Consider the following 27,618-nt stretch of genomic DNA (forward strand, 5'->3'; position numbering starts at 1 on the left):
ACAAAAATATCATGTTTCTGAACTAATGTCCATAAATAGACTCAAAGGTCGACCCAGTATTCTCTATACATTAGATGTATTCAAATAATTTACTATACACTTTTCCAAAGCAAAGCAAAAAAAAAAAAAAAAAAAAAAAAGCGTTATTTCTATGGTTGTAAAAGAAGCGTTTATCCGCTTGAAAAAATTACTAAGTCTGTGTGAGTGGGGTCTGTCGTGGGCCAAGCTGCAAAGATCTGGCATGCATCTACCACCAGAGGGCAGTAGCACTCAACCGTTAATAGGGAACCCAGCAGAGCGCTGGAGGCTCATTAGAGGAATCATTAGAGCAGGTCGTTAACGCATCAAGCTCTGGAAAGGACAGGGAAACAGGAACCACCGTCCAGACACTTTCGGAGCTTCTGTCTCGGTAACAATAAGACAGGAAATAAGCAACAGGGTCTTGTGAAAGAGAGCGACCTCGCTCACCATCCTCGTGTCGTTGAATCACCATGGAGATGGCGACTAGCTTAATAATGGCTGCAGATGGGCGTCTGCTCATGTGGATGTTCAGATAAGAACACTGTGGCAGGGGTCAAAGGAACAGAGCTCTTCATGGGCATTACGGAAGGGCGGAAGCAAAGCTGAGGGGAGCAGCAGAGCTGTTCTGTCTCCGAAAATTAGGACTTTTAGGAGTGTCCTAGGTTGAATTTTATTTTATTTAGCTTCGTATCATTGAGACATTAAGACTATCTTTAGAAACCTGTATCATTTACCTTGTAGGGTTTCCAGGAAACTAATTCATAGAAAGAGAGATGAATTGGCCGGGCGCAGTTGCTCATGCCTGTAATCCCAGCACTTTGGGAGGCTGAGGCGGGCAGATAATCTGAGGTCAGGAGTTCGAGACCAGCCTGGCCAACATGATGAAACTCCGTCTCTACTAAAAATACAAAACTTAGCCAGGCGTGGTGGTAGGCGCCTGTAATCCCAGCTACTTGGAAGGCTGAAGCAGGAAAATTGCTTGAACTCAGGAGATAGAGGTTGCAGTGAGCCCACAAGGTGCCACTGCACTCCAGCCTGGGCAACAGAGTGAGACTCCATCTCAGAAAAAAAAAAAAAAAAAAGAAAGAAAAGAAAAAAGAATTGTAAAACAAATGCACCTTCAATATTTTAAGTACGTATGTCGATTGGTCTAGTGTTGCCCATAAAATGAATCAGGTATTTTGAGTGTGATCTCATGAGCAGCACCTGTTTTTGTTTTTATTCCTAATTCTCTCTAATGTTACTGAGCTATAATCTGGAAAGACGTTTAGTATTTGAAAACCCTAATTCATTATTCCTTAATTTAATGTTTCAGTTTAACATTTATTGAAGACTTACAACTGAATGAGAAAAGACAATGCCAGGGTGGTGTGTGTGTGAGCGTATGTGTGTGTTAAAACAGAGCATTTTAGAAAATTAATTGGATCCACGTTTTAAAGTCAGCTTCAAATAAAAATTGAGACTTGTGAATGTTTTCCACATTTTATGTGCCTTTCCTATCCCGTAGTATACCTTTCGTTGTATAGTTCCTTCCAAACCATAGGGCAGCTAAACCTAATTCAGAGAATCTTGTTCCTTTGTGTTGATAAAAGACAAGAAAATAAAATATGTTCTGCTTAGCAATTCTAATAGATCATTGCCATTACTGTTAATAAGCTATTGGATGGAAGACTTGATATTTAAAAGCTTTTGCTCAATTAAAAAAAAAAAGCCAGGTGCAGGGGCTCATGCCTGTAATCCCAGCACTTTAGGAGGCCTAGGTGGGAGGATTGCTTGAGGCCAGAAGTTCAAGACTAGCCTGGGCAACATAACAATACTCCATCTCTATGATTAAAGATAATGAATAAATTATTTATTTATAATTATTAATGAATAAATTATTTATTTATAATTATAAATAAATAAATAATAAAGCTTGAACTCAATTATAACTAAATGGTTTACTCAAATCAGCAAACATGTATTGGGTTAGGCAGTGAGTTAGTCACTAGGAATAACAGAAATGAATAAAACAGACTTGTGGGTGAGAGGCACCTGAAAGAAAGGGGGTAGTTATTATTATTATTATTATTATTTGAAATGGAGTCTCACTCTGCCACCCAGGCTGGTATGCAGTGGCACAATGTCAGTTCACTGCAATCTCCACTTCCCAGGTTCAAGCGATTCTCCTGCCTCAGCTTCCCGAGTAGCTGGGATCACAGGTGCCCACCACCACGCCTGGCTAATTTTTGTATTTTTAGTAGAGATGGGGTTTCACCATGTTGGCCAGGCTGATCTCGAACTCCTGACCTCAAGTGATCCACCCACCTCTGCCTCCCAGTGTGCTGGGATTACAGGTGTGAGTCACCGCACCCAGCTAATAGTTAATATTTTTGAGCAACTACTCTGGGACAGATCTTCACAAATATTTTCTCAGCCTCTGGTCCCAGCTACTTGGGAGGCTGAAGTGGGAGGATCACCTGAGCATGGGAGGTCGAGGCTGCAGTGAGCCATGATCATGCCACTGCACTTCAGCCTGGGCAACAGGGCAAGACCCTGTCTCAAAAGAAAAAACAATTCTTCCAATTTTGTTTTATGGGAGAAGAAACTGAGGCTCAGAGCAGTTAAGTGACAAAACTCATTGGTGTAGAGCCAAGATCTGTTAAACTCTAGATAGTCTTTCCATTGGACAGAACCCACATCTGTTCAACTCTATATAGTCTTTCCATTGGACCATTCTATTTGAATATTAGTCACTGACTCCTGGGAAAAAGCAACTTTTATGAATGACAGTTTAACAGTTTTCAATTTTAAAAACTTAAAACATATAATGGTGTGCAGTTACTACATAGCTTTAAATAATTTTTAATTAGAAAACATTTCAAACATGCAAGTATAGAGAATAACACCTGCATAGTCATTATGAAGCTATATTCTATATCCAACCTTAACACTGTGTTTCAGTTAGACTTTCTAAAGAAAACATTAGAAGAACAGTTAAGGATTCCTATCCTTCCTCGATCCCACTGTCTTCTTGTCTTTCCCTAGAGATAATACTATCATGAATTTGGTATTAGTTTCATGCATGATGTTCTATTTTTACCATATGCTAATGAATCCATAAATAATATAATACTATCTTGCAGGTTTTAAAACTGTTTAATTGTGTCCAAAAGTACATATTATTCTATAACTTACTTTTTCTATTGAATATTTTGAGATTTATTCATGAATACAAATAACTAATTCTTTGTTAACTGCTGTCAAGTATTCCATTGTATGACTACACCAAAATTTATCCATAATCCTGTAAATACAAGATTCTGCTTGGTTTTGACTCAAAACATATCTAATGAACTTTAATCATAATACTGGAACTTATCATCTTAATAGTGAAGTGTAAAACTATCCACTCTTACTTTTTTCTTCCTGATGCAGGTCATTCCCGAACCGAAGTATGGAAATTTGGTAATGTTGTCATTGAACATCTATACCACTGGATACACATCTGTTCAGCTCTCACGAAGCTAACCAAAAAACTAAATAGTTCTATTACACCCCCGTTGCCCTCCAAGACTGACAATTATATGTATGCAAAAATGCCAGGGGAAGGTTTGCAAGATAAGTGATAATGAATGATAATGGAATTGGTACTGTATTTAGGATCCTTTGTTCATGTTCAGTTTTGTTTGTTAACTATAAAATATTTTCCATTGGAAAGGGGTACCGATAAACATCTTCTGCTCCTAACATTTATCTCAGCACTTTCTAAACCCAAAAGTGGTACCTAAGAAGAAATTTAGCCAAAAAATATCCAGCGAAGGTAGCCATAGCCAAGTGTATTCAAGTATGTTATAGAATATATTTGAAAGCTTCCTTTCAGTTTGAGCTTTGTATCTGCTGTGGAACTGTTATGGTTGATTGAGTAGTTATTTTTCATTCTTATAAGGTGCAAAGTAACAACTGAGGATTTAGAAAACAAGAATACCAAACAGAATACCAAATAATAAAGATAAACCAAAAGAATACCAAATAATAAAGATTTTTAAGAAATGGACTGAGAATTGGTTTTCTAATTTTTCAAAGACTTACAGCATCACCTCTTCCCTCTCTCTGCCCCCCTACTCTTGCCTTAACAACTCGTCATTTTTAACTTATTAATTTTTAATTTTTGTGGGTACATAGTAGGTGTACATATTTATGGGGTACTCAAAAGTGATTTTAATGAACAGAAATTCTTGTGGGAAAATGTCCATGACTCATGGAAAAAAGAAGACACTTTTTAAATGATAAAAACCTCTTCAGTTTAAGAAGGGCAAAAAGAATTTATATTTGTTTAAAGCTTGTTTTTGTGACGAACTTTACTGCTCTGTGGTGAGATTTCATCTTTGCAATAAGATATCTGATGACAGAGTCCAGTTTTAATAACATTTTGGGAAATTAAACTTTATTTTCTTTATTAGATTGACAAAATGTGATGTGTCCAAATATCTTATAATTTGAGATTGGCTGTCCCTTTTTAACCTTTTCTGATAAGAGGGCGGTGTTATTACCAGTCCTCCTCTCTAGGATGATCACATGCCGGTTTTAACCTATATGCCTGTTTCATATTTGGAAGAGGGCTTTTTAGGGCATTCACAGCAACATTTCAAGAAACAATGTTCTTGAAGATATTAAACTGATAACCACATATCCTGATGGCTTCAGAACAAGTTTACAGAGTTCATTGTGAATACAAATGGCATTTTAGGGAGCAAGGAAGGAAAGATTTTGCAGAATGCTATGTTTGTAACCATTATCCTGGAAATCAAATTAACTAAATGACTTCTAGCTTGATAACAAATATCATACATTTGCATGGCACTTTAACTTGAAGTATTTTCACATACTAGCTTATCTGATTCTTCCAAATATCTCTAAAGTGGGTAGTCCTGATATTATCTCCATTTTATTTTATAAATGAGTTGCTCACTTCACAATGGGTATAAGAGGCAGAGCGGACCTAGCACCTAATTTCTGGTTTATTGCCCTTGCCAGCACCCTAGAAATCTCACTCACACTTTCCAGCTTTCTTACTAGGCTAATGACCATGCTGTCAGTCTTTTGAAAACTACTTTAAAATTTGCAGCCAACAAGCCAGATTGGTTAAATTTATTAAATAATCATTCAAGTAAAATATTGTCCTTCAACCTTAGGAGCTTATATTTTGAGTGAGGAAGATGTTATTTATACCTGACAAAGGTTAGATACAGATTTATATATAAATCCATTTATTTCACTGTTAATAGATTTATTATATTTACATATGCTTCAGAAGCTTGGACTCGATTAACTGAATTTGTTATTGGCTCTTTCCTCACAGTTCATAGGTAACAATGACACTGCACAGTGTAGACCATCCAGACCACTTTCTTTCCTTTGCTTTTTTATTTTTTTAAGTGACGGGGTCTCGCTCTGTCCCCCAGGCTGGAGTGCAATGGCTTGATCATAACTCACTGCAGCCTTAAACTGCTGGACTCAAGTGATCCTCCTGCCTCGGCTTCCCAAAATGTTGAGATTATAGGCATGAGCCACTGTGCCCAGCTTCACTTTCTTTTATACTTTTGGCTTGTCATGATTCAGGAACATCATGAAGTGTAAAGATAATGACTTTGGAATCTCAAAAAAGCTCCAACTGCCTTTTTAAACAGCTTTACTAACATATCCACATACCATAAAAGTTACCCATTAAAGTGCAGAATTAATTTTTGTTATATATTTACAGAGTTGTACTACCCTCACCACAATCAATTTTAGATTTTTTTTTTTTTTTTTTTTTTTCCCCGAGACGGAGACTTGCTCTGTTGCCCAGGCTGGAGTGCTGTGGTGCATCTCGGCTCACTGCAACCTCCTGGGTTCAAGCCTCCTGGGTTCAAGCGATTCTCCTGCCTCAGCCTCCCGAGTAGCTGGGATTACAGGTGTCGGCCACCACGCCTGGCTTTTTTTTTTTTTCTTGTATTTTTAGTAGAGACTGGTTTTTGCTAGTTTGCCAGGCTGGTCTCAAACTCCTGACCTCGTGATCTGCCCACCTTGGCCTACCAAAGTGCTGGGATTACAGGCGTGAGCCACGAGCCTGCCAAACATTTTGATCATCCCAATAAGACACCACATACCCATTAGCAGTCACTCCCCACTTTCTCCTACCCCCAGCCCTAGGCAACCGCTAATTTTTTTTCTCTACGGATTTGCCTATCTGGACATTTTGCATACAATATGTGGTCTTTTGTAATTGGCCTCCTCTTCCCTCATTTTTTTTTTTTTTGAGATAGAGTCTCACTCTGTCGCCCAGGCTGGACTGCAGTGGTGCAATGTTGGCTCACTGCAACCTCTACTTCCCGGGTTCAAGTGATTCTTGTGCCTCAGCCTCACAGGTAGTTGGGATTACAGGCATGCACCACCACACCTGGCTAATTTTTGTATTTTTAGTAGAGACAAGCTTCACCATGTTAGCCAGGCTGGTCTTGAACTCCTGGCCTCAAGTGATTGGTCCCCTCAGACTCCCAAAGTGCTGAGATTACAGGCATGAGCCAGTGCACCCAGCCAATTCCCTCTTAATCTAAATAGGCTTAAGCGACCAGATGCCCTGAACTTCTGGACATTATCAATCCTCCAACTCAGAAGACCATTTGAAGGTAATTTAAGAATTGTGCAGGCCGGGCGCAGTGGCTCATGCTTGTAATTCCAGCACTTTGGGAGGCTGAGGCGGGCAGATCAACTGAGGTCAGGAGTTCGAGACCAGCCTGACCAACATGGATAAAACCCATCTCTACTAAAAATACAAAATTAGCTGGGCGTGGTGGCTCATGCTTGTAATCCCAGCACTTTGGGAGGCTGAGGCGGGCAGATCAACTGAGGTCAGGAGTTCGAGACCAGCCTGACCAACATGGAGAAAACCCATCTCTACTAAAAATACAAAATTAGCTGGGCGTGGTGGCACATGCCTGTAATCCCAGCTACTCGGGAGGCTGATGCAGGAGAATCACTTGAACCTGGGAGGCGGAGGTTGCGGTGAGCCGAGATTGTGCCACTGCACTCCAGCCTGGGCAACAAGAGCGAAACTCAGTCTCAAAAAAAAAAAAAAGAATTGTGCATTCCTCTCATATAGGAGGTTTTCTGCAACGCCACTCCCACAAAACCTCACTTCACATCATCAACGCCATGTTCTTACTCTCCTTTCACAGAATCTTGTTACGAAGACCTCTCTCAGGATCAGAAAAAGTAACTATTGGATACTAGACTTGGTACCTGGGTGACGAAATAATATGTACAGTGAACCCCTATGACACAAGTTTACCTATATAACCAACTTGCACATGTACCCCACAACCTAAAAGTTAAAAAAAAAATTTAAAGCAAAAATAAAAATTTTAATTAAAAAACTCAACTGATAAGATCAGTGAATTAAATATTGCCTATTTCACCTGTTTTCTGGTTATAAATATAGCTCACCACTTTGAAAGTAGGGCCATTGTGAACCATCTTTGGTCTAGAATGCTGTCCAGTTCCATAATCTTTTTCTTGGTCAAATTTGTTAAATTTATAAATAAATAAATATTGCCTAATTTCTCTGCCCTTAAGCTTGGTTATTACCCTCAGTAGGTGTACCATCTCCTAGTCATTAACCGTATTTAACCTGTCCTCCATCTACTGTCTGAGCTTAGACTGTCCTGCCCAAGCACTTCAAGTGATGAGGCAACTCTAGGTGGCCATTACGTGATTGACTCTCTAGTTACAGTTGTTTGAATTAGGGGTGACCCCTTACCAAAGTGAGACCAATTTGTGAAATGGCCTAATATAAAAAGCACCCAAACCATGGACAAGCCAAACTGGGAAACAGCAATGGGAGCAGTGTCTAAAAGGAAATTAAGGCCGCGCACAGTGGCTCACGCCTGTAATCCCAGCAGTTTGGGAGGTCGAGGCGGGCAGATCACTAGGTCAGGAGTTCGAGACCAGCCTGGCCAATATGGTGAAACCCCGTCTCTATTAAAAATACAAAAATTCGCTGGGCGTGGTGGTGCGCACCTGTAATCTCAGCTACTCGGGAGATGAGCAGAAGAATTGCTTGAACCTGGGAGGTGGAGGTTGCAGTGAGCCAAGATCGCGCCACTGCACTCCAGTCTGGGCAACAGAGTGATACTCCGTCTCCAAAAATAAGTAAGTAAATAAATAAATAAAAACTAAAAAATGATAAAAGGAAATTAAGTGTTTAGAGAGGCCAAAGGTGTCATGAGAGGCCTTGAAGGAAGTTGGTGCATAGTGCCTTCAATATGCTACAAGTTAGCAGAAACTATAGGTAGAAAAAAGGTGTGAGTAGTTGGTTGGGGAAAAGATTGGGTGCAAAGAGAAGAAACTGAAAGTAGTGAAGTTAACATTAGTAACACTAGTGTCAAAAGATTAAATGGAAGATCCAAGGGTTTCGGTAATGGATCCAATTTAGTCAACTGTTCTGTTCTGGAAGTTGAAGATGATTGGAAATTTCTGTTGTATAATAACCATGAGGATGGTAGTGATGATCTATCTTTTACTGGTTTACCCAGCTTGTCCTTACAGCATTTCTGGTTAAAGTTTCAAAAGTTGGGTTCCAAAATGTTAGGAGGCTTCTCTGTGCCCTTATTCACCGCTGCAGTTACCACCACTGCTGCAGACTCTACAACACTGCATCTGAGAAACTGTCCCTTCTAGCCTAGGGAAAATCCCATGACCGCTTCATTAAAATGTCCCAAAGGCAATGGAAGAATACAGAATATACCAATTGAAAAACTCAAATTATCTAGGATATTGACTTCCCCCCTGGGTAATTATGGGTAACTAATTCCCCATTCAGTCTCTTCAAGCAAGAGGCAGGCAGCCCTGGCAGGGGGCTTTATTTTTTACTCTTTATTTTAAGCAAAGTAACACATACTCCTAAAAAGTCATTCTGTTACACAAGGTCTGCTGAGACCATGGCATTTCCCAGCCCCACCTTACCTCTATTTTCCTTGCTTCTGAATCAACTACTTTCAATTCTTTTTGCTCAGGAGTTGGTAAACAGCCCATTGGCCAAATCTGGCCAGCTGCCTGGTATGGTAAAGTTTTATTGGAATAGGTATGCCCATGTCTACGGCTGCTTTCACATTATCAGGGCAGAGTTGAGTAGTTGCCACAAAAACCACATGGGTCACATGGACTAAATTATTTGCTATCCGACTGCAGTAAAAGTTTGCCAACCTCTATTTTAGCTGTGGTTTTGACATTTACCTCTATATTGTTAAATTACATGCTTGTGTGGCTATTTTTGTTTTTCCGATTTAGGCAATATCTATTAATCTCCCAGTATACAATACAAAGATTTAGCTCCTTCCTCAGCATACATACACACACACTTCCCATCCATTCTTCTCAATATTATTACATAGTAATTTAATCAGAATAGATCAATATTCAGTGTTTATATTATCATGATTATGTATGCTATTTAGAGCTTAGCCATGTTGTAAATTACAATTATTTTCCATTCCTGTACATCCTTTTGCTTTCCCTAGAGTTAATGTCAAAAGAAAACCGGAGTGGCTATAATATCACACAAGTAGATTTCAGAGCAAAGAATATTATAATGATAAAGGTTATTTGATAATGAAAAGTCAATTAAGAAGACATTACAATCGTAAACCTAATGACAGAGCTTCAAAATACATGAAGTTAAAACTGATAGAACTTCAAGTCTATAGACATAAAATGGTTACCCAGGACTGGAGGATTTGGAGGAAAATAGGAGCGACTAATAGGTACATGGTTTCTTTGCTGGGTATTAAAAATAATCTAAAAGTGGCCAGGTGCAGTGGCTCACACCTGTGATCCCAGCACTTTGGGAGGCCGAGGCAGGTGGATCACCTGAGGTCAGGGGTTTGAGACCACCCTGGCCAACATGGAGAAATCCTGTCTCTACTAAAAATACAAAAATTAGCCGGGTGTGGTGGCACATGCCTGTAATCCCAGCTATTTGGGAGGCTGAGGCAGGAGAATCGCTTGAACCCAGGAGGCTTGAACCCAGGAGCTTGCAGTGAGCCAAGATGCACCACAGCACTCCAGCCTGGGCAACAGAGCAAGGCTCTGTCTCAAAAAAAAAAAAAATCTAAAATTGATTGTGGTGAGGGTAGTAGAACTATGACTATACTAAAAATACAACTTTACTATACTAAACACCACTGAATTGTACACTTTAAATGAATGAATTGTACGATATGTGAATTACTGCTCAATAAAAATTTTAAAAAAGATTTTTAAAAATATTATACTAGACAGAAATCTGAATCTACACAAAGACATGGAAACATGAGAAATGATAAATACGTGGGTAAACATATTTTTCCTATTCAAAAAAATCTTTTTAAAAACGAATTTACTTTTTATAGCAAAAATAATTTATCGTGCATTTACGACATAGTGACAATAGCACAAACTAGGAGATAAAATGGAAGTATACTTTTGTAAGCTTCTTATACTATACAGAAAGCGGTAGATTCTTACTTTAAGGTAGACTGTGATAAGTTTAAGACATATATTAGAAACCCTAAAGCAACAGCTTTAAAAAATAACAAGCAAAGAAGTATGGTCAATAAACCAACAAAGGAGGCTGAAGCATGAAAATCATAAGCTGAATCACAGTTGGGAAAAGTAGAAAACAGCAATCATACTTTTTTTTTTCTTTTTTTTGAGATGGGGTCTGGCTACGTTGTGCATGCTGGCCTCAACCTCCCAAAGTGCTGGGACTACAGGCCTGAGCCACCCCACCCAGTCTGCAATCATAGTCACTTTAATGAAAACGTTTTAAACATCCAAATTAAACGGAAGAGACTGTCAGACTGGATAAAAAAGACCCAACTATATTCTGTCAACGTGTGATCCAATTTGAATATAAATACACAGATTAAAATAGGTTGAAAAACATACACTATGCTAGCATTAATCAAAAGAAAGCCAGTTATATTTAGAGCAGACCAAGCAAAGAATAAAGGAAGAAAGAGGGCCACTTCTTAATGCTATAGAGGTTAATGCAAGAGAACATAACAATCCTAAATGTTTACATACCTAAGTTCAAAATACATGACACAAACTGATAGAATTGAAAGGAGAAGCAAATTCACAATTATAGTTGGAGACTTCAACATCCTTCTCTCAGTAATTGATCTCTTTGGCTGCTCTGAGACTAGTCTGGAATGAACCAAGAGTGAATGAGTGCACAGATGTGGGTAGAGTTTTCAAAAAGGTATCATATATGGGCGGGGCACGGTGGCTCATGCCTGTAATCCCAGCAATTTGGGAGGGCGAGTCGGGCGGATCACCTGAGGTCGGGAGTTCGAGACCAGCCTGACCAACATGGAGAAACCCCGTCTGTAGTAAAAATACAAAACTAGCCGGGCCTGGTGGCACATACCTGTAATCTCAGCTACTCGGGAGGCTGAGGCAGGAGAATCGCTTGAACCCAGGAGGTGGAGGTTGCGGTAACCGAGTTCGCGCCTTTGCATTCTAGCCTGGGCAACAAGAGCGAAACTCCGTCTCAAAAAAATAAACAAATAAAAATAAAAAATAATTTTGGTCCCTTGTAAGGTATTATTAATACATGGATTTTCATTTTTCGCCTAATTATCCTGAACCAGTTAAACTGAATACTTGGAAGTGGGTAGGGGGAATATCGATAGCCATGGCCGTGGTTTTCAAACTTGAGTATCAGAATTACCCGCGGGTTAAAATTCAGATAACTCTCTCCACTCCAAAACTTCTGATTCGGCGGGTTTGGGGTGGTGCCCGAGAATTTGTCATTTTAACAATATCTCCCGTTGTGGTGATGCCGCTGGTCGCAGAACCACACTCTGGAACAACTGGCCTAGAACGTTGTCATTCTTTTCTCCTACAGATTTTGAGGCAGCCGGTGGGCTCCGAAACAAAACAGAGGCCACGGGATCCGATTCCCAGTACGGTGGAAGTGACTCAAACCAGCCACTCAACAGACAAGCAGAATCCGGGCCACCCAAAGCCGCGCGAGAGTTTAAGTGACGTCATCGGCGTCAGCGTCACGGTGGCGTCGGCCACGTTCAGCGGACACGGGAGCAAGATGGCGATTCCGGGCAGGCAGTGAGTGATGCGGGAGTTAGGGTCAGGCTGGGGGATGAGAAACTACGGCGACTGTGTCTTTGGCCGAGGAGTTTTAAATGCGCTGGAAGTGAAGGGACTGTGTCTTCAGGGGTACAGACGGGAAAAAACGAGAAGTCCTGAGGAACGTAGATTCCCCTCCCCCGTACATTTTCCAGGATGGAAGCTCGAAGTTTGAGGGAGAAACTTGTGAGGAAATAAAGGAAGTTAGGCTGAGGGGCAGAGAGCGAGACTTTTCTATTTTCCAAAAGCTCGGTCTGAGGCCCCTCAGTCTTGCTTCCTACCCCGCGCTTGAGTTTCTCCCCGCTTGGATGCTCTCAGGGGCAGTGTGAAGAGAGACAATTCCTGGCTTCCTTAGAGGGCCTTGTTCTCCTTGGCAGAAGCTCAAGTCCTGATTCCCGCCCTTCCTTCTCGTTTTAGGAATATTGTTCTGAGAAGCCACAGAAAAAGGGTAGGCATATAGGAAATTGGGATATACGTTGCCGCAAAAGAGACAAATACTGTACGTACTTGAAAGGTTTACGTTTGATGTGTAATCCTTAGTTTTGATGCGGCCTCCCGTGATCTCCGCATCTTAAAGGCCAAAACGTGAGAAACTGAAGGAGGTGGATCTGATGGGATGGTTCGCTTAGCAAAGCACGTGATCTTAATAAAGTGTAATGCGAACTTGCCCCATGGCTACTTGGGTTTCTCAGTTAATCTTTTAAAAATTTTAGTGAGTTACACTATCCAGTCAGTTCTTAGAAACTGTATAAGTACACAGTAGGAAAAAAAAAAAATCTGGCCATTTTCTTGACTTGTTAGACCACAAGGATAATTGAAAGCATTTTAAAATCTTTGGTGGACATGAACTAAACTTTCCACTACACATTTTTTTAAAAAAATGTTACCATCACTTCGCCATCTTAAAACATTTCTGAACTTTTCATTTACTTCTCTTCTTTGATAAAAATGATATTCGAGTTTGGCCCGTGTCCACAAATGATCACTTAAAGTAATAATTATAGAATCTTACGGCATGTTAGAATTTTGACATCACTGAGAAGCAGAAACAGTCTGTTATGTGTTCATAAAGCTTATGACATGTTTTGATTTGGTAGCTTCATGTGGAAGAGATAGATGTATTTGTTAACATTTAAACATAATGGTTTAATTTCTATTTCAAAAAAAATATATGCAGGTATGGGCTTATTTTGCCAAAGAAAACACAGCAGTTGCACCCTGTTTTGCAAAAACCATCAGTGTTTGGGGATGATTCTGATGATGATGATGAGGTAAGGAAACCTATGTTTTACTCGTACATTGTTGGAAATGTAAATTTTTTAAAAATTGAACTTGCGACTCTGATACCTTTGCCTTTGTTATTTGTCAGTACAGTGAAGTATAATTTACAGAACTGTCAAAAAGGAATGTGTAAAGAAAGCAGCTCCACCGATTTTTTAAAATATTTTTTTCCCTCTAAAAGCTGTGAACTTTACCTTTAAACAAATACACAGTCTTTTCAGACTACTGAAATTGTCATAACAAAATTGTTGGTGTAAAGATCCCTAGGTATGAAAAAAAAAAAGATCCCTAGGTATGAGTTATTAAGATATCACCAATTTCCTACAAATTTTTATTAGCAAAAGCAGTTTTTAATTTGTTAACCATGAGCTAAGATCACTATATAACAGTTCTTAACAACACTACTTTTTTTAAATTCAGTGTCTGCCAAATGTAATTGCTCAGTTATAATCATGGTAGTAAATAATTACCCTTGATAGTACTACAATAACATCTAATATAAAAATTTTCTATTACTTTGGGAGGCCGAGATGGGTGGATCACGAGGTCAGGAGATCGAGACCATCCTGGCTAACACAGTGAAACCCCGCCTCTACTAAAAAAAATATAAAAACCTAGCCAGGCGAGGTGGCAGGCACCTGTAGTCCCAGCTACTCAGGAGGCTGAGGCAGGGGAATGGCATAAACCCGGGAGGCGGAGCTTGCAGTGAGCCGAGATCCGGCCACTGCACTCCAGCCTGGGCGACAGAGCGAGACTCCGTCTCAAAAACAAAAAAAAAAAATTTTCTATTTTAGCAGCCAAAACTTTTTCTGTGAAACTCACAGTTATATATCAGAAACAACCACAAATGTGTGCTTTTCTTTTCTTTTTTTTTTTTTTTTTTTTTGAGTCTTGCACAGTTGCCAAGGCTGAAGTGCAATGCCGTGATCTCGGCTCACTGCAACCTCCGCTTCCTGGGTTCAAGCTATTCTCTTGCCTAAGCTTCTTGAGTAGTTGGGATTACAGGCACCTGCCATCATGCCCACCTAAGTTTTGTATATTTTTAATATTTTTTGTAGAGACAGGGTTTCACCATATTGGCCGGGCTAGTCTCGAACTCCTGACCTCAGGTGATCCACCTACCTCAGCCTCCCAAAGTGCTGGGATTACAGGTGTGAGCCACCACGCCCAGTAAATGTGTGCTTTTCTAATACTCCTGTCATGTTTTAATATTTTTTTTCTTTTTTTTTTGAGACAGAGTTTCGCTCTTGTTACCTAGGCTGAAGGGCGATGGTGCAATCTTGGCTCACTGCAACCTCTGCCTCCTAGGTTCGAGTGATTCTCCTGCTTCAGCCTCCCGAGTAGCTGGGGTTACAGGTGCCTGCCACCATGCCCGGCTAATTTTCTTTTGTTGTTGTATTTTTAGTATTTTTTGTATTTTTAATATTTTTTGTATATTTAGTAGATTTTCCTGCCTCAGCCTCCTGAGTAGCTGGGATTACAGGTGCCCCACCACCACGCCCAGCTAATTTTTATATTTTTAGGAGAGATGGGGTTTCACCATGTTGGCCAGGCTGGTCTTGAACCCGACCTCAGGTGATCCACTCACCTTGGCCTCCCAAAGTGCTGGGATTACAGACGTGAGCCACTGTGCCCAGCCTCTTTTTTTTTTTTTCAGATGGAGTCTCCCTCTGTTGCCTAGGCTGGAGTGCAGTGGTGCAATTTCAGCTCACCGCAACCTCTGCCCCCTAGGTTCAAGCGATTCTTCTGCCTCAGCCTGCTGAGTAGCAGGGATTACAGGAATGCACCATCCCACCTGGCTAATGCTTGTATTTTTAGTAGAGGTGGGAATTCACCATGTTGATTAGGCTGGTCTCAAACTCCTGACCTCAGGTGATCCACCCACCTTGGCCTCCCAAAGTGCTGGGATTACAGGCATGACCCACTGCGCCTGGCCGTTTTTCAGTTTTTATTATATAATAGCATGGGTAGATAATTGAACATATTTGATATTTCTTTGCTACTTTTGAAGACATTGGCTCTGTGGCTCACACTTGCTAAAAATTGAGGTATCATTTACATATAAAATTCTCAGATTTTAAGTGCTTGATGATTTTTGACAAATGTATATGCCCCAATCAAGATTTAAAACGTTTCGCTCTCTCCCAAAAGGCCTTCCATACCCTGCTGCAGTCAGTCTACCTCTCCACTTGCTGCCCTAGACAAGTGCTTGTATTTCTATCACTAGATTAGTTTCGCCTGTTACAGAATTTCATATAAAAACTATCATACAGTATGTACTCTTTTATGTCTGACTTACTCCACTCAGTATAATGCCAGATTTATCCAGTAGTTGTAGAATCACTTTTTTCTTAAAATGGATTTTTTCCCGCTTAACAGTGACTTAAGTTTTTCTTCCATTTTTCTGTTTTTATTTCTTCATAAAATTTTAGAGTAATTGACATAAGAACTAAATCAAGGTTACTAGTTAAATCTCCATTTCTGCGTAGCCAACTAGAATATTTTCAAATGGAATATTGAGGAAGTTACTAATTACAACTTTTGAATTTTTAATTATGTTGTTTCATTAATAAATATTTAATACCTACTATAGGTTAAGAGTTGATCAGTTTTGCACCTGTAACCTCTGTACTTTTTATTATGTAGTACCCTTTTAACAGTTTTTTTGGAACCATATATAGTGTTGCTTTCAACCAGTGTCTAGTCTAGTGGGGAAGACGGACATGTGAATATGAATATAAAGCAGACTGAAATTTGAAAAGGAAACTAATATACTGAGGATTCCTTTGTGCTTGTTATACTTTATTTGATCTTCAGGATCACTCTGTGATGTATTATTTCATTTTACAGGTCAGAAAATTGAAGCTCAGGTTAAGTAATTTGTTCAAGGCCATGTGGCTGATAAATAAGTGTCAGGATTGGGATTTGAACACAGGCGTATCTGACCTTCAAACCTATACTATTCGTTCTTCTGTCTTGCCTTGTTTTAACAATAGAGTTACAGAATGTGAATGAAATGTAGAGAATGAAATGATTCACTTTGCAGGAATAAGCATTTAAATAACATTCAAGGCTGGTTTAGATTTAAATAGGCAAAAATAGAGGTGGAAATAATTTCAGTTGGGAGAGAACAGCAAGAAATACAGAATGGCATACAAGTACAAGGCATTTTTGTGGAATACTGTGGCTGGAGAATAGGGTGTATAGGAAAAAAGTGTTGCAGATGAGGTTGTAACAGGATTGGGCCAGATTGTGGAGTACCTTAAATTTTTTGTATAAAATTTCAACTTTATATTTTTAAGTAGTTTTTGAGCAATTTGGTAATATTATCACACTTTTACCTTAGGAAGATAACTCTTGAATTGTAAAGCAAAGAAAGGGAGAAATGAGAGATAAAGTTCAAAATGCTCGTTAGCAAAGCTTGTTAGAAGGCTTTTTTAGCAGTTCAGGTGAGAGATCTTAACCTAGGTTGAGGTCAGTGGGAATGAATGGGGAAAAATGTGAGAGATACCACAGAAATAAGTAGGACCTGGCAGCCACATTGAATATATGGGAAAGTAAAGAGATGAGTCCTTATGCAAGATCCTTTTTTTTTTTTTTTGGTCATCATTTTTCCTTGTTAAAAAAATGTGTAATTCACACACTGTATTCTTTACCATTTTAAAGTGTACAATTCACGGTTTTTTGTTTGTTTGTTTGTTTGTTTGAGACGGAGTCTCGCTCTATCGCCCAGGCTGGAGTGCAGTGGCACAATCTCAGCTCACTGCAACCTCTGCCTCCCAGGTTCAAGCAATTCTCCTGCCTCAGCCTCCTGAGTAGCTGGAATTACAGGCATCCACCACCAAGCCCAGCTAATTTTTGTATTTTTAGTAGAGATGGGGTTTCGCCATGTTGGTCAGGCTGGTCTCGAACCCCTGACCTCGTGATCCACCTGCCTCAGCCTCCCAGAGTGCTGGGATTATAGGCGTGAGCCACCGCGCCTGGCCAATTCACTGATTTTTAAGAGTTGTGCAGGCATCACCACTATTTAGAACATTTTCCTCACCCAGAAAGAAACTGTGTACCCATTACCATCACTCCCCATTCTCCCTACCCCTAAACCCTGGCAGACACTAATTTACTTTCTGTTTCTATGGGTTTGCCTATTCTGCACATTTCATATAAATAGAATCATGCAATAGGCTGTCTTTTGTGTCTGACTTCTTTCACTTAGCATGATATTCTTATGATCGTAACGTGTCAATACTCTTTATTACTGAATAATATTCCATTGTATGAATGTACCATATTTTATCTGTCAGTGGTAGGCATTTGGGTTTTTCCCAATTTCTGGCAATAATGCTGCTATAAATACTTGTGTATAGGTTTTTTGTGTGGACATGTTTTCATTTCTATTGGATATTGTATTGGATATATACCTAGGATAGAATTTCTGGTTCATATGATAACTCTGGTTTTATTTATGTGTATATTTTTTGAGACAGAGTTTGGCTCATCACCCAGGCTGGAGTGCAATGGCATGATCTCAGCTCATTTTAGTCTCTGCCTCCCTGTTTCAAGCAATTCTTCCGCCTCAGCCTCCTGAGTAGCTGGGGTTACAGGCATGTGCCACCATGCCTGGCTAATTTTGTACTTTTAGTAGAAATGGATTTTTACCATGTTGGCCAGCCTGGTTTCTTTGACCTTCCAGTCAAAGCCAATGGACAAGGGAGCTACAGCTTATTTCTTAGTGAATGGAATATAAAACCATTCTTTAGAATAATTTCCTTACCTATAAAAAAAAAATCAATCCGGTTAATTCCAGCTTGTCTTTTTACTGAGAAGTAAATTTCTTAGTTGAGTATATTTAAATATTTGTGAGATTTGGCCAGGCACAGTGGCTCAGGCCTGTAATCCCACCACTTTGGGAGGCTGAGGTGGGCAGATCACTTGAGATCAGTAGTTCAAGACCAGCCTGGCCAACATGGTGAAACCCCATCTCTACTAAAAATACAAAAATTAGCTGGACATCATGGTGGGCACCTGTAATCCCAGCTACTCAGGCCAAGGCAGGAGAATTGCTTGAACCCTGGAGCCAGAGGTTGCAGTGAGCTAAGATCGAGCCACTGTACTCCAGCCTGGGTGACAGAATAAAACTCCGTCTCAAAAAAAGATCTAAAAAAATTGTGAGATTTGACTATATATTAAAATCTCTTTCATAATTAGTCAACAATTTAAGCAGCAGTTAAATTATTAGTGCTGTGGAAAATACAGAAGAAAGATAATTTCTTATTCCCCTCCTGAGGAGAGGGTTTGATACACTTGGAAAGGAGCTGCTATGAAGCCAACTTAATCTATTCTTTTCATCAATTCAGCAGAAGCATTTAAGATCAGATTTTCTCTCTAGTGGTCCAGCAGAGGGAGCCCTAGCACATGAATTGTTTTCCTTTTGTGCTTGCATCCGGGGTTAGTTTAGCGGGAAAGTGGTAGTCTGTCCCTTTTAATTGTAATTTAAGCATTTCCTCCTTTCTTTTTTGAGACAGAGACAGAGTCTGGCTCTGTCACCCAGGCTGGAGTGCAGTGGCGCAATCTCAGGTCACTGCAGCCTCCACCTCCCAGGTTCAAGCAATTCTTGTGCCTCAGCCTCCCAAGTAGCTGGGATCACAGGCATGCGCCACCAGGCCCAGCTGATTTTTGTATTTTTTGTAGAGATGGGGTTTTACCATGTTGGCCAGGCTGGTCTTGAACTCCTGGCCTCAAGGGATCTGCCTGCCTCAGCCTCCCAAAGTGCTGTGATTGCAGGCGTGAGCCACCATGCCCAGCCTAGTAGAAATTGTCAAAACAAATTAGAACTAATTATCATTTTGTTCAAGGTGGGAGAGATGGTGGGGGGGGTGAAAGTTTTTACACCATATGAATAAGAAAGCATATTCTGATGCTGCTCTCAATTCATAAGTAAGTGGTTTTGCTGTCATCGTAATATATTTAATCTTTTTTTTTTTTCCAATCCTCTCTTTTCTGGTCTCACTGTCACCATGTTCATTCTTTTCTCTTGGATTATTTTAATTGTTTCATAACTACTTTCCTTATCTGTCTCCTCAAATTATTTCAGATATTGTTGTCAGATTGATCTTCATGAAGCAGTTATAATCACTGATCTTCAGTCCTGAACGTAATTATATTTAAAATCTAATCTTGACTTTGGAAACTTTCTCTGTTCTTTGCCCCTAAAATGCTTATTAGTATTTTCTCCTAACTGTTCCTTCATAAAAAGTACACTGTCGTGCTTGCAGTTTTTCACAGCTCTGCTTTTCTTTACAGTGCAAGTCTTCTCCCCATTTTTTTAATGTCTAAATTATAGCCATCCTTCAAAACCCAGTGCAAAACCTACTTCTTTCAAGATACCTTCTTTGATTTTCCTCACTGGAAAGAATCTCTTCCTTTTTCTTACATTGTTACTGCACTTAGCTTTTAAAATCTTGCATTATAAGTTGTTTACATACATGTCTTGTCACTGTACTAGATAAAGTATGAGCTCTGTGAGTTAGGGTCTGGCCATCTAGCCTAGCTTCATTTTAATTTTTTGAAACAGAGTCTTGCTCTGTTGCCCAGGCTGGAATGCAGTGGTGAGATTTCAGGTTACTGCAACCTCCGCTTCCCAGCCTGAGTGATGTTTTAGCCTCTGCCTCCTGAGTAGCTGGGACCGCCGGTGTGAGACACCACTCTTGGCTCATTTTTGTATTTTTTTGTAGAGACAGGGTTTCGCCATGTTGCCCAGGCGGGTCTCAAGCTCTTGAGCTCAAAGTAAAATGCCCACCTTGGCATCCCAAAGGATTACAAGCATGAGCCACTATGCCTGGCCTAGGCTAGCTTCTAAAAATCAGTAAGATTATTTATTCAGGTGTTTTAGCTGTCTGTATTGTAAAGAGCCAGGTAGTAAATGTTTTAGGCCTTGCAGGGCAACTATACAACTTCAGTCTCAGTGTGAAAGCAGCCATTAGGCAATACATAAATTATGAGCATGAGTAATAAATGTGTTTTAATAAAACTTTATTTATAAAAATGGAGATGGGCTGTATTTGACCCATAGCCTATAACTTGCTGACCACTGGTCTGTATGATTGTTCTTAAAAGTATTTGTGATAGCCGGGCGCGGTGGCTCAAGCCTGTAATCCCAGCACTTTGGGAGGCCGAGATGGGCGAATCACGAGGTCAGGAGATCAAGACCATCCTGGCTAACACGGTGAAACCCCGTCTCTACTAAAAAAATACAAAAAAACTAGCCGGGTGAGGTAGCGGGAGCCTGTAGTCCCAACTGCTTGGGAGGCTGAGGCAGGAGAATGGCGTAAACCCAGAAGGCAGAGCTTGCAGTGAGCTGAGATCCGGCCACTGCACTCCAGCCTGGGCGACAGAGCGAGACTCCATCTCAAAAAAAAAAAAAAAAGTATTTGTGATAACAAATATTTCATGAGTGTTGTAAGTGACCAAAATGGTTAGATGTTGCGTGACAGATTAAACATTGAACTGCTTTTTAGATGTTTATCTATGATAAATGCCTGCCCATTTTGCAGAGCATAATGAATTTTCCTTTTAATGTCAGCAATTGAAATGTTTATTTCTAAACAATGGTATACTGGTGAAATCTAGTTTTGTAGCATAATTTATATGCCACTAAGAGATACGATATATACAATCTGAAAATTGTTGCACTTTTTTTGGAGGCGAGGTTTTGCTCTGCTGCCCAGGCTGGAGTGCAGTGGTATGATCACGGCTCACTACAACCTTGACCTTCTGGGCTCAAGTGATCCTCTCACTTCAGCACTCCAGTAGCTGGCACCACAGGGATATGTCATCACATCCGGCTAATTTGTTTATTTTTTGTAGAGATAGGGTCTCCCTTTGTTGCCCAGGCTGGTCTCAAACTCCTGGCCTCAAGCAATCCTCCTGCCTCAGCCTCCCAAAGTGTTGGGATTACAGGTGCGAACTACTGTAACTGGCCTGGTTGTGGCTTTTAGATAAAGAGACAAAACTTTTTAACCACTTTAAAAGAGAGTATTAAGTTTAGATAGCTAAAATTTATTAACTTAGTTTAACATTTTATTTAATTTATATTACTACTTCTTATTATTATTATTTCCATTTCTTGAGACAAGATCTTGCCCTTTCACCCAGGCTGGAGTACAGTTTGTGCAATCGCAACTCATGGCAGCCTCAACCTCCCAGGCCGAAGCACGCCTCCCACCTCAGCCTCCCAAGTAGCTGGGTCTACAGTCATGCACTACTATGCCCGCTTAATTTTTTTTTATTTTTTGTTGAGGTAGAGTCTTACTATGTTGCCTAGGCTGTTCTGGAGCTTCTGGCTTCAAACGATCCTCCTGCCTCAGCCTCCCAAAGTACTGGGATTAGAAGTGTGAGCCACTAAGCCCAGCCTCCACTAGTCTTTTTAACCATTGTTTTCCATTTCTGAGGTCTTTGACTTAATTTCATAGTTTTTCAACATGTGCTCATTGGGGCATTATTTCTTAAGCTTTTGATTGTTTTTTTGTTTTTCTTTTTTTTTTTGAGACGGAGCCCAGGCTGGAGTGCAGCTCACTACAAGCTCCGCCTCCCGGGTTTACGCCATTCTCCTGCCTCAGCCTCCCAAGTAGCTGGCACTACAGGCGCCCGCCACCTCGCCCGGCTAGTTTTTTGTATTTTTTAAGTGGAGACAGGGTTTCACCGTGTTAGCCCGGATGGCCTTGATCTCCTGACCTCGTGATCCACCTGTCTCGGCCTCCCAAAGTGCTGGGATTACAGGCTTGAGCCACCGTGCCCGGCCTAAGTTTTTGATTGTTAAAGAATGCTTGCCCATTGCTTTTGTCACTTAAATATCTACTTGATTGGGTGTAGTATTTCCAGAATAACAATTTATTTCAAAATCTTACAGAATTAGTCATTTTTTTTCTGGTACTTAATGTTCTTATCAGGAAGTACACTATAGGTTATTTTATCCCTACTTCTAGACTTTTTTTAATTGGCTTGGACTACTGGAGAGTGTATTCTTTTATAGCCTTTTTAATTCAATGTGTCTTGCTGCAAATAATTTTGAATTTTTTTTCCAGGAATACGTTGTTGCTTGTTCTCTAAATATTTAGCTTTTTCTTCATTGCATTGAAATTTACTGTCATCCACGCGCTAGGTTATCATTTTGGAGGATCGCCTTTTCTTCCATGCCATTGTCGTGCGTTCATTCATGCACTCACCAGACACTTACTGATCACTTGCCCTGTGCCGATGAGACATAACAAAAGCCACTGCCTCAGTGGCACTTAGATTCTAGAGGTGGCACCAGGTGGTGGGGCGGGGTGATAAGTAATTAACATAACAGAGAAGTAAGTTACATGTGAATTTAGAAGATTACAGAGCTGTGAAAAAGTAGAGTAGGGTAAGAAGAATTAAACAGGTATTTAGGGAAATTACTCAGTCTATGTCTTTTTCTCTCTACTAAGATTAAACTTTTGTCAGTGCTTCAGTTATAGCTTTTCTGTTTCTTACTGTTTCTAATTTATTTATTAGCTCTATTGGTGTTATTTTAGTCTTCAATATGTTTTCTTTAGCTCTACAGTTTTTCTGTCTTTTATTGTCCCCTCATCTGAATATTAACTTTTAAAATTTAATTAGTGATCTTATTTTGAAAGAGTTTGACAGGGAAGAGACAGAGGAAGAGATGGAAATGATAGTTCGAAGAAATACAGGTATACCTCGGTGATATTGTGGGTATGTTTCCAGACCACTGCAGTAAAATAAATATCTCAGTAAAGCAAGTCCCTAGTGTATATAAAATTTATGTTTATGCTATGCTATAGTTTTTAAAGTGTGTAATAGTATTATAGCTAAAAAAAAAAGCCTATACCATAATTTTAAAATACTTTATGCTAAAAATTGCTAATGATCATCTGAGCATTTAGCCAGCAATAATCTCTTTGCTGCTGGAGGGTTTCGTCTCAGTGTTAACGGCTGCTGCCTGATTAGGTAGTGGTTGCTGAAGGCTGGGTGGCAGTAGCAATTTCTTAAGATTGAAACAAAGTTTGCTGCATTGACTGACTCTTCCTTTAATGAATTATTTATTGATAACATGTAATGCTGTTTGATAGCATTTACCCACAGTAGAACTTTAAAAATTGGAGTCAGTCCTCTCAAATCCTGCTGCTGTTTTATCAACTAAGTTTATATTACATTAGTACAATCTAAATTCTTTGTTGTCATTTCAACAATGCTCATGTCGTCACCGTTGAGTAGATTCCATATAAAGAAACCAGTGCAAGGCTGGGAGCGATGGCTCACACTTGTAATCCCAGCACTTTGGGAGGCCGAGGCGGGTGGATCACGAGGTCAGGAGATCGAGACCATCCTGGCTAACATGGTGAAACCATCTCTACTAAAAATACAAAAAATTAGCCAGGCATGGTGGCAGGCGCCTGTAGTCCCAGCTACTCGGGAGGCTGAGGCAAGAGAATGTCATGAACCCAGGAGGCAGAGCTTGTGGTGTACCACTGCACTCCAGCCTGGGCAACAGAGCGAGACTCCGTCTCAAAAAAAAAAAAAAAAAAAGAAACCAGTGCAGTGGCTCACACCTGTAATCCCGACACTTTGGGAGGCTGAAGTAAGCGAATCACCTGAGGTCAGGAGTTCAAGACGACCCTGGCCAACATGGTGAAACCCCGTCTCTACTAAAAAATAGAAAAGTTAGCCAGGCATGGTGGCACGCGCCTATAATCCCACCAACTCAGAAGGCTGAGGCGGAGAATCACATGAACCCAGGATGTGGAGGTTGCAGTGAGTCAAGATCATGCCACTGCACCCCAGCTTGGGCGACAGAGCGAGACTGTCTCAAAAAGAAAAGAAAAGAAACCTTTTTCTTTGTTCATCCAGTAGAATAAATTTGTCATCAATTCAAGTTTAATCATGAGATTGTCATCAGTTCAAGTTTTATCATGAGCAGTTCAGTCACATCTTCAGACTCCATTTGTAATTCTAGTTCTCTTGCTAATTCTGCCCCATCTGCAGCCACTTCATCTACTGAAGTCTTGAAGCCCTCAGTCATTCATGAGGGTTGGAATCAGCTTCTTCCAAACTCATATTAATGATGTTTGGCCTCTTCCCATGAATCACAAGTGTTCTTAATGACTTCTAGACTGATGAATTTCTTTCAGAAGGTTTTCAGTTTACTTGCCCACCCATTTCTTAAGCTGTAGAGTTTAAGAAATGTTTTTTTTTTTTTTTGAGACAAGGTCTTGCTTTGTCACTGTGGCTGCAGTGCAGTGGTGCAATCTTGATTCACTGCAACCTCTGCCCCTGGGCTCAAACAATCCTCTCATCTCAGCCTCCCGAGTAGCATGGACCACAGGCACTGACCACCACAGCCGGCTATGTTTTGGTTTTTTTTGTTTATTTTGGTACAGACGGGGGTCTCACCATGTTGCCCAGTATGGTCTCCTGGGCTCAAGCAATTCACCCACCTTGGCTTCCCAAAGTGCTGGGGTTACAGGTATGAGCCACCACACCTGGCCTTGACATGTATTTCATAAATAAGACTGGAAGGTCAGAATTGCTCCTTGAACCATTTGCTCCATAATGGATAGTGTGTTGATAGACCTGAAAACAACATTCGTCTCCTTGTACGTCTCTGTCAGAGCTCTTGATAACCTGATGCATTGTCAGTGAGCAGTATTTTGAAAGGAATCTTCTTTTTCGAGCAGTGGGTCTCCATGACGGGATTAAAATATTCAGTAAACCAAGCTGTAAACGGATGTACTGTCATCTAGGCTTTGTTTCATTTGTAGAGCACAGGTGAGTAGATTTAGCATAATTCTTAAGGACCCTAGCATTTTTCAGATGCTCAATGAGAGTCAGCCTTTGAAGCTTTGAAGCCAAGCATTGACTTCTCTTGGGCTTTGAAAGTCCTAGATGGCATCATCTTCCCATAGAAGGCTGTTTTGTCTACATTGAGAATCTGTTGTTTAGTGTAGCCACTTTCATTGATGGTCCTAGTTAGGTTTTCTGGATAACTTACAGCAGCTTCTGAATTGGCTTAAGGGAACATAGTGGCTAGTTTGATCTTCTCTTCAGACTACTGAAATTCTCTCCATATCAGCAATAAGGCTGTTTGCCTTCTTATCATTCATGTGTTCGCTGGAGTAGCAACTTTTAATTTCCTTCAGTAACTTTTCCTTTGCATTCAGAACTTGACTGTTTGGCTGCAAGAAGCCTAGCTTTCAGCCTGTCTCACCTTTCAGCATGCCTTCCTCAGTAAGCTTAATCATTTCCAGCTTTTGATTTAAAGTAAGAAACCTGCTACACTTTCTTTCACTTGAACACTTAAAGGCCATTGTAGGGTTATTAGTTGACCTACATTCAGTATTGTAGTGGCTCAGGGAATAGGAAGGCCTGAGGAGGGGGAGAGAGGAGAACACCGGTTGGTGGAGCAGTCAGAACACACACATTTGTCAGTTAAGTTACCCATTTTATCTGGGCATGGTACATGGCTTACCCAAGCAGATACATTAGTAACACCAAAGATTGTTGATTATAGATCATTGTAACATGTAATAGTGAAAAAGCTTGAAATATTGTGAGAATTACCAAAATGTGACACACTGACATGAAGTGAACACATGCTGTTGGAAAAATGGCACTGATAGACTTACTCAGTGGTGGGTTGCCACACAACTTCAATTTGTAATAAAATGTACCGGTGAAGCACAATAAAACAAAGAATGCCTATAATGGTACAGTCAATGTAATTTTCCTTTTTGTTGTTGTCTTAGGATAGGGAGAATTTGTGTAGGTTTCGGCTGAAAGAGAAGCAGTTAAGGAAAAACGAGAGATTTTACAGCTAAGGAAACCTAGGGTGTCAAGAAGTTAGCTGGTCCATAGCACACACAGAGTACTTAGATAATAGAGCTAAATTTTGAATCCAGGTCTGCTTGATTAAAGTCAATGCTTTTAAACAATTTAATGTACTCCCTCTGAGAGTTAGTTTGTTCATCATGGAATTTCCAAAGTTTCAGAGAATGGATTTCAGAAACAATAGAAAAGGAGTTAGTAGGGGACTGGTAAAGATCAGGTTGACTTCAGAGGGGTCAATCTTGTTAATTATTTGGAAAGGGAACACAAATAGAAGTTGTGGTCAAATGTGCTTTTTATCATGTGAAATTACACAACTTTGCCTTCCAGTGACCTAGGAATGTTTTGAGGAGATTAGAGGATATCCCATTGTCTGGAGAGAGATATATATATATATATATATATTTTTTTTTAATAGTCTATCCCAAGGGTTTTCAGTGGGTATGTTGCTACTTCAAGAGGACATTCAGAAATTTGTGGAGTGACTTTTGCTTATCACAATTGTATTTATTTATACTTACTTATTTATTTGTTTGAGACAGGGTCTTACTCTGTCTCCCAGGCTGGAGTGCAGTGGTGCAGTTACAGCTCACTGCAACTTCTGCGTCCAGGACTCAAGCGATCCTCCCATTTCAGCCTGCTGAGTAGCTGGGACTACAGGCACATGCCACCATGCCCAGCTAATTTTTGTGTTTTTTTGTAGAGAGGGTTTCACCATGTTGGCCCAGGCTGGTCTTGAACTCCTGGGGCTCAAGTGATCCACCCACTTCAGCCTCCCAAAGTGCTGGAACTATAGGTGTGAGCCACCATGCCTGGCGCTTATCACAGCTATCTTAGGTAGGATGTTGTTGGCACCAGTTTCTTGTTTTGTTTTGTTTTTGAGACGGAGTCTTGCTCTGTCGCCCAGGCTGGAGTGCAGTGGCGCGATCTCGGCTCACTGCAAGCTCCACTTCCTGGGTTCACGCCATTCTCCTGCCTAAGCCTCCGGAGTAGCTGGGACTATAGGCGCCCGCCACCACACCTGTCTAATTTTTTTGTGTTTTTAGTACAGACAGGGTTTCACCATGTTAGCCGGGATGGTCTCGATCTCCTGCCCTTGTGACCTGCTTCAACCTCCCAAAGTGCTGGGATTGCAGGTGTGAGCCACCAAGCCCGGTGCTGGCACCAGTTTTTGATGAGGACCAGAGGTGGTAGATAACTGTGCATCTCATGCCCCGATTCATATAGGTGAAATCCCTCTGAACATGCATATAGATGAAAAACTGCTTATTTTATTTTATTTCATTTTTGTGATCGTGGCCC

The 27,618-nt window shown here is 40.4% G+C and overlaps 2 protein-coding genes across 7 annotated transcripts in view; both read left to right on the forward strand.

Annotated features, from left to right (window-relative positions):
* EFCAB5 (EF-hand calcium binding domain 5) overlaps positions 1–4,057 on the forward strand; it is a 186,374-nt gene extending 182,317 nt beyond the window's left edge. For all 5 annotated transcript variants that reach the window (XM_050763292.1, XM_050763290.1, XM_050763289.1 and 2 more), the window contains one exon: positions 3,439–4,057. In XM_050763292.1, coding sequence (XP_050619249.1) covers positions 3,439–3,629 — 191 coding nt within the window. In that variant the 3' untranslated portion in view covers positions 3,630–4,057. The remainder of the gene's footprint in view (positions 1–3,438) is intronic.
* Positions 1–27,618, forward strand: part of NSRP1 (nuclear speckle splicing regulatory protein 1) — a 554,990-nt gene that overhangs the window by 475,755 nt on the left and 51,617 nt on the right. Inside the window, exons 2-3 of one of the 2 annotated variants that reach the window (XM_050763322.1) lie at positions 12,120–12,150; positions 13,349–13,442. In XM_050763322.1, the coding sequence (XP_050619279.1) occupies positions 12,131–12,150; positions 13,349–13,442 (114 nt within the window). In that variant the 5' untranslated portion in view covers positions 12,120–12,130. Of the gene's footprint in view, positions 1–12,113; positions 12,151–13,348; positions 13,443–27,618 lie in introns of those variants that run through there. The other variant, XM_050763323.1, reaches the window with a different exon arrangement.

Source organism: Macaca thibetana, chromosome 16 (genome assembly GCF_024542745.1).
Source record: "Macaca thibetana thibetana isolate TM-01 chromosome 16, ASM2454274v1, whole genome shotgun sequence".
Taxonomy (NCBI): domain Eukaryota; kingdom Metazoa; phylum Chordata; class Mammalia; order Primates; family Cercopithecidae; genus Macaca; species Macaca thibetana.